Genomic DNA, 9,039 nt, shown 5'->3' with positions numbered 1-9,039 from the left:
TTTTTAATTATTATTTTTTAGTTTTTTAATTAATATTTTTTTAATTTTAAAGAACTTTTTTTTATTTTTATTATATTTTTTTAATATTTTTAATGAATTTTTTGTTTTAATTTCAATGTTTCAAAATTTTTTTATTAAATAATTTTAATTTTTTTTTTATTAAATTTTATTTTTTTTCAAATTATTTTATAAAAACTTTTTTAATTTTTTAAAATTTATTAAAAAATTTTTTATTTTAATAATTTTTAATTTTTTTTTATAAAATTTTATTTTTTTTTCAAATTATTTTATATAATTATTAATTATTATTATTTTTTAATAATTATTATTTTATAATAATTACTATTTTTTTCATTATATCCATTTTTTCAATTATATATTTTTTTGTTTGTTATTTTTTCCAATTATATTTAAATTTATTTTTTAATATATTTAAATTTATTTTTTAATATATTTAATTTTTTTTTTTATATATATAATTTTTTCAATTATATTTAATTATTTTAAATTATGTATAATTTTTTTTCTTATATTTATTAATTTTTTTTATTATATCAAAGTTATTTTTTTATTTGTATAAAAAAAAAATTTTTTTTAATTTTATTCAAATCATTTTTCTATTTTTTTTCTTGAATATTCTTATATTATCTGTAATAGATCTTATCATGTTTCAAATATTTTGGGTGCATATAGAAGGTATTTAAATTTAAGAGTGGGCATCTAGTTTATTTTAGTTCTCAAAGAAAAAAGTATCACAAATAAGTTTTATAATATTTAACTTTTTTTTAAGTATTTTTTAGCATATATTAAATTTCTTTTTTTGTAGATAAACAAATAATTTAATGTAGGAAATTTTAAATCATTATGTACATACATAAACAAATAATAACAATTAACTTAAATTGGTGAAAATATAACCAAAAAATTTCATATAAATAAGTATGTTAAAAACTATTAACTTAATTTATGAACAAAAAATAAAATTATAGTAAAAAAATCTACTAATTCGAATTTTAATTATTGAATACAATAAAATACAAAAAAAAAATTATTTAAATAAAATACACAACTAATGTAGTTTCAACTGTTAAAAAATATAAACAAGCTTGCGGGCTTGTAAGTTTCCGTTGCTCACAAAGGAGCAGAAGCATATAAACAAAATGTTGAGAACTGAAAATTTTTTAAAAAATTGCATAAACAAATAAAAATAATTGTTAAAGGAAAAAAAAAATTTTCATTAATTAAAAAAAAAAAAATTTCATTAATTAAAAAAAAAAAATTTCATTAATTGAAAAAAAAATTTGTCTCAAGAATAATGAAAAATAACACACCGCTTCTGACATGTAGAATAAAAAGAGTGCGAAAATTCATTTAACATTTGGAAACGAAAACGAACTAATGATTGCTATAGAACGAATGTATGAAAAAACAAGAAAATATTGAAAAAAGCTCTCATGTTGCCTTAAAATATTAGACTGATTTTTTCTACACTTAACTGTAATACATAAGCAGAAATAAATATAAAAGAAAACAATAAAAAAATTAAAAAAGTTAAAAAAAAATTGGGAGAACGCATAAATAAAGTAGGGGTGCAAAACTGCAGCGAGTTACCGTAGAAGAAACGAAAAATAATATTGAAAAAATTGAAATCAAGCAGCGTGGAAGAGAAACACAAAAAACGCTGAAATACTAAAGAAAATTGCATAAAAAATAAAGCAAATGGCTGCAAATTGTTTTTGCCGGCCAAAAAAGCAGTTAGAAAATACAAATTACCCAAAAGTTTACGTAATATTAAATAAATAGTTGAATTTTGTTGTTAAATTACATATGTATGCTGTATAAAAATATTAACTATTGAATTAAGCAAACTAAAATTTTGAAAATATTGTAATTATCAAGTAAGGGAGCAAAAGCGTAAAAGTAAGACTTGCAAGAAATGTAATTTGTGTGCGGAATTTGTAGAAAGGAACGTGTTGAGGCGTGCGCAAGTGAAAGCGGTAATTTTCAATACGCTACTAATATTTTTTAAACAATTTGGGACAGCTAAATTTTTTGGGACACATGTTTGGGACAGCTCAAAGTATAAAATAAACACTTTTTTTAAACATTAAAATGCTTTTCTGAACATATTTGCTCCTTTTGGGACAAGCAAACATATTTTAACATTTTTTGGGACAACATTTTTTGATTGAGAGTAAATTTTTTTGTGCGTTTAAAACATTTCGAGCCTCTTTCTGCCGCTTTGTCGCTAAAATCTATGATTTTCACTTGCGTATGCCTGAAGACGTTTTTGGTACTCGCAAAATATGTTTTAGGCCAGTTTATGTTTCAGCGCTTATTTTAGTGTAATTACGAGATAATCAATCAATAAATTAGGTATGTGTATTGCAAGAATTCGTATGAAACATTAACCCTAATATTAACCCATTAACTACCAAATTGTATATGCCCTTGAAAGAGTTACTTACATAAATATGTTATTCACAACAATTCATTATATGTATATAAATATGTATGCTTATATAAATAACTTTATGTACTTGTACGCGTTTACATACACACAAATGTATGCCAATATTTGAATATCCTTGGAAAAATATATATACATACATACAAAGGAGAATATTGCTAAAATTGTTAACAATTAAAATTAATACAAAAACCCAAAGAGATTCCACAAATTATTGTACTTTATTACATATATACTTATACCTACATACATATATATAATAGACATAATTAACTGGTATTTTTCCAAATATAATATAGCCTATCCTATACTGCTAACTAATATGTTTATAAGAATTATAACCAGAATTTCGAAAACAAGAAATTTAAAAAAAAATTAATTTAGAAATGAAATTTTAGTACTAAATAGTACAATTTACAAAAGCATAAAATAATTAAAATCTTTTTTATGATATTTCAAAGAGTTTACAATTTCAGTTATGAAAAATTCCAATTGAACCAAATTAGTTATTAAAAAATTTAATTTTATAAAAAAAAGGCAAATATAAAAAAATTGAAAAGTGACGTAAAAGCAAGTTAAAGCGGGATTTTGTTATATAATATTTTTAGACCAAGAAATTACTTAGTACTGTTATTGCCTCTTTCCACAACTATCCACTCTCTCCACTCTAACTCTACACTAAACTCTATGCTATAATACACTCTTTATTGTAATATTTATAATCTTGAAATTTCACCGCCAAGCAAAAAGCGACTCGCAAATTGTTAAATAACTCCTCTTTTGTAAAAAAAAAAAAATAATATAAAAAAATACATATAATCAATATTTTCCCTTCGAAGGCATTGCGCTAATTGTTTGTATACAAATTATATAATTAAAGAAATCAAAACAAAAAAAAAACATAAAAAAAACCAGAAAAAGTTTAAAACTAAGTATATTAAAACAAATATTAAATTCCACTGTTTTTTAAAGAAATTAATTACAAAATGCATAACAAGTGTTTTTCTCTTCAAAGCAACAAAAACATAAACAAATAAATAAATAAAAAGCATAAGCATATCATAAACGAATAGTTAAAATATTTAAACTATAAAAATAAAAATATAAAATTTATAAACCAATAAAATATAAAATTGTTTATCGAAATTATTTTGTGTGCTTACCAAGGAGATTCTGTTAACAAAAAATTTGGGACAACTTTTTTATATACTCGTAATATGTTTTAGTTTTTTTTTTACTATTTAATGTTTAAAAAAAATTTTAATTTAATACTTAATATTTGAAAACACTATTTTTTAATTTTTTTTTTTTTTGAATTTATTGGAACTTTTTTTTAACATTGTTTTTATTTTTTTTTTTAATTTTATATGTACCTTTTTTGAAATTTTAATATACATATATTTGTTTAATATTTTTATAGTATTCTTTATATATATTAAAAATTTTTTCTCAATATTTAGTTTTTAATTTTTTATATGTACACATATTGATTGTTTTTAGTTTTTTACGTATCATATATTTTTTTAATTTTTTATATATGTTTTTAAAATTTTTTTATATTCATCTTTTAAATTTTTATATATGCTTTTATAATTTTGTTTATTTAAAAAATTTTTTTTTTTTAATTTTTTATATATTCTTTTAATTTTTTTTAAATTTATTTTTTAACTTTTTTATATTTTTTTCTTTAACTCTTTATACATACATATATATTTTTTTAAATTCTTTATCTACATTTTTTAATTCTTTATATATTTTTATAAAATTTTAATATATATATATATTTTTTAAATTTTTTTTTTTTAATTTTTTATATATTTTTTCTTTAGTTTTTATAAATATTCATTTATTTAATTTTTTGATGTACATTTTTTATATACATATGTATATATTTTTAATATATTTTTATTTTATAGTTTTTTAGTATTTTTTAATATTTAAAAAAAATTTCTTTGAATGATTTTTTCTTTCATTTTTTACATATATAATTTTTTTAAATTTTTTTAATTTTTAAATTTTTTTTATATTGTTCCCTTTAACTAAAAAAAAATATATATATATAATATGTATACACATAATTTTTATTATTTGAATTTTTAAATTCCCTCAGTTTGGAAAAATGGGGGTTTACAAACATTTTTACAACATTTTCATTATATATTTAACTGAGAAGGTATTTTACAGAATAAGCAATGTTCAAAATATTCCATATAACTAACGATAAGCAGTCAATACCAATCTTTTCAGATTGGTCAACTCTCCAATGGCGGCCATTTGGGCGACAATTCCGCAATGGAAACATCATAAAGCATGTTCTGATACTCCTCGAGTAAAACTGCGAAAATATTCAACAAAAGTGTAATATTTTTAAATAAAAAATAAATTACGTTTTTCTACATGCAACACTTACAGTTAGGATTGCGCGCCCACTGCGCGTGCAGCTTCTCGCGCGTATTTATTTGCTTGCTGCTAAGCGCGCGCTTGAAACGCACCACGCTCTCGTTCAGATTCGACCAACTCTTCACCAGCGAGGGCGGCGTGGCCTTCAACTTCCCTTTATAGGTGGCCAAAGCGGGACAAACCTGACCGTCCAGCAGGAAAACGCCAAAGTAGCTGCAAATATATAAATAAGAAATAAATTGTAAATTAAGAGTGTAAGCGCATAGAGAAATGACGTGCGCACCTGCAAGCTTTCTCGCCCGCCGGCATTTCCACCTCGATAAGCGGCAGCTCCCAACCCGCCTTGCCGAATGTCGCGTCCACGAAGCAATACACCTTACCATCTGCCTCTTTATAGCGCGGCATTGGCTCCTCCTTGATGTCGCGTATATTGCAGAGTAGTGGCGCATATAGCAGCAGCCATTCCGGCTCGATGGCGGTGATACCGCGCATATACATTTTCGTGCCATCACCATGTTGCGTCTCATACGCCTCCTGGTATACCACCCATTCGGGCAGTTTTGTGTGCAGCACCGACGAGGAGTGCATGAAAACCGGTTCCACCATATCGGCACAATTGTACGCGAACTTGAGGCGACGCTTCTCCTCTTTATCGCTTACATCGGTTAGTGGCACCTTGCGCGCCACACGATCAGCCATGCCGGCCAGCAGAATTTGTCGTAGGAAGCGCGCTTGCGCGTCGGTAGGCGGCGCCATTGACGGGTCTACACACAAGTCGACGCCGGTCACATTTAAATTTATTTCGTTAGTGAGTTGCACGCGCAGCTTGCGCACCTCCGTCAGCGCTTTCGGACGCAGTCCATTCTCGGCGCAGAACTGCGCTAATTTGCCTTGTGAACCTGCGTACTCTGCCGCGCCCACAGCGCGCAACAGCACCATTGGATCGCCCAGCAGCTGATAATTGCCGGTGGCAGCCCAACTGATGCGCTTCTTGTGCCACTTATTGCGCGCAAATGCGTTGCCGTCGTCACCGTCTTCCGCATGTTCGCTTACGCCCACCTCCATCAAAAGCTCTTGCACTGATAGTGCTGCCACTAAGCAGACAGTGTACGGCAGGAGTTGTTGCTGATGCGACAGCGCCAACATCTTACCGAAGCGCGGCGCAACAGGGAAACGTGAAATGACTTGGCCAAGTTTGGTGACAGCCGGTGGCAGTTCCTTGCCCTCTTTAAGCGCCTCCATGCGTTCCAGCGCGCCAAGCACAACCAAGCGGTGTTCGGCCGACTGCAGCTGCACTGTGTCTGGCGGTGAGGGAAAGGGGAAATTCACAACACGATCGATGCCCATGCAGCGCATCTGCAACATAAGGTCGTCCACCGGCCGCTTTTGTATATCTGGCTGGCTGAAGTCCAAAAAGTCGTGGTTGTAAACCGCACTCGAATACAGCCGATAGCAGTGGCCAGCGCTTACACGCCCGGCGCGACCAGCACGTTGATCCGCTGAGGCTTTAGACGTGTAGGTGACGACGAAGGCGCTAACGCCGGTGATTTTATCGTAGAGCCGCGTCTTTTGGCGACCGCTATCCACGACGTACTTAATATTCGGTATAGTCAGCGACGTTTCAGCCACATTTGTGCTGACTATGCAGAGACGACAGCCCTCTGGTGGCGGTTGGAAAATACGATTCTGTTTCTCCGGCGAGAGCAGCGAGTAGAGCGGCAGTACCCAGAGCGGCTCTTTGGTAGCGGCTATATGCGCAGCGTTGTATTCATCGCCATCCGCATCATCCTCCTCATCGGTATTGTCTGAAACGATTTCGGCTTCGGACTCGCTATTTTGAGCTTCGTGCAAGTCGGCTTCTGTGTCATCGCCCGGCAGTTTGTAGTCGTCAAGGTTAATCTTCGGCAACGCAATTTGTGACATGAACTTCTTCTTCGACTTTTTCACGCTGCGTATGGCGCGTTTCATATCGAATTCAATGTCAGAATCGTCATCGTCGCGCGTGCCCAGCAACTCAGTGCTGTCTTCATCAGCTTCGTCCATCTTTTTAGCTTCTTCTTTGGGTTCGCCGGAGATATCAGCGTTATTTTCCGCTTTGTTGTCCGCAGTTTTTCCATACTTTTCCGCTCCTTTATTTTCATCCACCTTTTTGATATATGGAAAAGTGCGTCGCAGCTTGCGCACCAGCGTGTTCACCTCCTGCTGACCCGTTAGAAACACCAAAATGCCACCATCAGGCAGTTGAGAGTGTATCTTAGCAGTCTTTTTGAAAGCTTCCTGCAGATAATCTGTAGGCGTGCGTCGCTGGAAATGCACGGTGACCGGAAACTGACGCGCCTCCACTTTCAGCATCGGCGGCGGATATTTAAAAAGCTTCGGATTGCCTATGAAATCCTCCACACGCAATGTGGCAGACATGATGATCAATTTAAGTGGATCGCCGCGTTTCTGCCTCAACGGTACAATGCGCGACAGCAGCCCGACCAGTATATCGGTGTAGGCACTGCGCTCGTGCGCCTCATCCAATATGATGACCGAATAGCGGTGCAATAGAAAGTCACTTTCGACCTCTTTCAGCAGCACACCGTCCGTCATGAATTTAATGCGCGTCTCTGGCGTGACGTTACCCTCGAAACGTATCAGATAGGACACCTCCTGTTCGCTGAGATTCATTTCATGCGCCACACGTTTGGACATGGCTATGGCGGCCACGCGACGCGGTTCAGTAATACCAATAATTTTGTTGTTCTGCGCATAGCCGGCCTCGTAAAGAAATTGTGGTATTTGTGTAGTTTTACCAGAGCCAGTTTCACCAGCCACAATTATGATTTGATTCTCGTTAATCGTTTCCATTATTTCTTGTTCTTCACCTAAGATGGGGAGCTTAAGGCGCGCTGCCTGCACATCCGCATCACGATGTACGGGCACGTAGACTGTGGTACGCATTGGTACCGCAGGTTTTTTAGCTTTCGCTGCAATATTGACATTAGCACTATCTTTATCTGTAATTTTCCTGGATGTTGAGGGCATTTCCGCTGGCTCCTCAGTTTTTTCTTCACTATCCTCAACATTTTCTTTAACACTTGTATTATTTGGTTCCTCCGCCATTTCAGCATCACTCTCACTTTCACTATCGCTATCACTCTCACTGTCCTCAATCTCTTCGAGACTCACCACATTAGGGTCACGTCTTTTTGCTGCCAGCGCCTCCTCATCCTCTATAAGCAGTTTGCGTTTCGTTGCGCCTTTGATTGCGCTTATTTTTCCTACTGCTTTGCTGCTACTTTGCTCTGTTTGACGTTGCTGTTTCTTTGCCAGCACCTCTTCAAGCGTCTGTAACTTTTTCACGCCCACCGTCTGCACCTGACTGATGGATGTATACTGCCTCAGCTCTTGCTCAGACACTTGCACGCTGGCTAAGGCTTGTAGTAATTCGGCGCGCTGTTGATAAAATGCAAGTCAAATGTTTAAAGCTCAAAGTGCGTTTAAATAGTACTCACGCCCTCCTTCTTCTTCTTTTTGTCCACAATTTGTTGCAAGTGTTTGCGTTGCTTCTTCGTTAGAATTTTTACATGTTGCTGTTTATCTAATTGCACTTTGGTCGCACGCTTTTGCGAGGGCAGAGCCAATGCATTGGCGTCATCATAGCCAGCGCCCGCTTCTGCAGTACCATCAGCCCATTCAATTTTGATCTGCGTAATTGGAAGTGTAAAAAAAACACAAGTTATATATTTGTGCACATAACATTTCATAGGCACAAAGCTTTGCCAGCACTTACATTCTTCACTGCCGAGTTGTCCACCAGCGTTTTGTGGTTCTGACGCGCCTTGGCGTTAAACACTTTTTTACCCATTTTCACTGTATTTTATCTTAATATTTAAACAAATTGGCACTAAAAATTCGTATGGAATTGTTTCGTCTCTCTGCATGCGTCCAGCTGTTGCACGTGGTGACAGCCGTTTTGCGTATTTTGACATAGCAATGGCAGCGCGTAACAAAAGTGATGATAAAGAAGCGCACGTAAGAACAAAACAAAAAATAGAGGAAGATCGAAAAGAGTATATAAGAAAAATATTCGCCAAACGTTAAAAAAATGTAAACAGAGCGTGATTTTTGTACGCTGGAGAGCACACAGGGTGACTCAACTGACAGCGTTATTGTATTTAATT

General features: G+C 33.1%; 1 protein-coding gene across 1 annotated transcript; it reads right to left on the bottom strand.

The window, feature by feature from the left end:
• Positions 1 to 4,530: 4,530 nt before the first annotated feature.
• kz (putative ATP-dependent RNA helicase kurz) lies at positions 4,531 to 8,854 on the bottom strand. Its single transcript, XM_036359326.2, has 5 exons — positions 8,649 to 8,854; positions 8,371 to 8,562; positions 5,154 to 8,311; positions 4,881 to 5,083; positions 4,531 to 4,805 (listed from the first exon to the last, which is right to left on the bottom strand). The coding sequence occupies exons 1-5, from the start codon at positions 8,721 to 8,723 to the stop codon at positions 4,723 to 4,725; spliced, it is 3,711 nt and encodes a 1,236-aa protein (XP_036215219.2). The 5' UTR covers positions 8,724 to 8,854; the 3' UTR covers positions 4,531 to 4,722.
• Positions 8,855 to 9,039: the final 185 nt, after the last annotated feature.

This window comes from Bactrocera oleae, chromosome 5, assembly GCF_042242935.1.
Source record: "Bactrocera oleae isolate idBacOlea1 chromosome 5, idBacOlea1, whole genome shotgun sequence".
In the NCBI taxonomy this organism is placed as follows: Eukaryota; Metazoa; Arthropoda; class Insecta; order Diptera; family Tephritidae; genus Bactrocera; species Bactrocera oleae.
This window is presented reverse-complemented; position numbering and strand designations above follow the sequence as displayed.

What these genes read in the sequence shown, in the direction of transcription:
- kz (XM_036359326.2), bottom strand. Translation starts at nt 8,723, where the DNA reads ATGGGTAAAAAAGTGTTTAACGCCAAGGCGCGTCAGAACCACAAAACG. An exon ending in GCGGGCGAGAAAGCTTGCAG is followed by an intron (nt 5,084 to 5,153) that starts GTGCGCACGTCA and finishes ATATATTTGCAG; the next exon opens with CTACTTTGGCGTTTTCCTGC. An exon ending in GTGGGCGCGCAATCCTAACT is followed by an intron (nt 4,806 to 4,880) that starts GTAAGTGTTGCA and finishes ATATTTTCGCAG; the next exon opens with TTTTACTCGAGGAGTATCAG.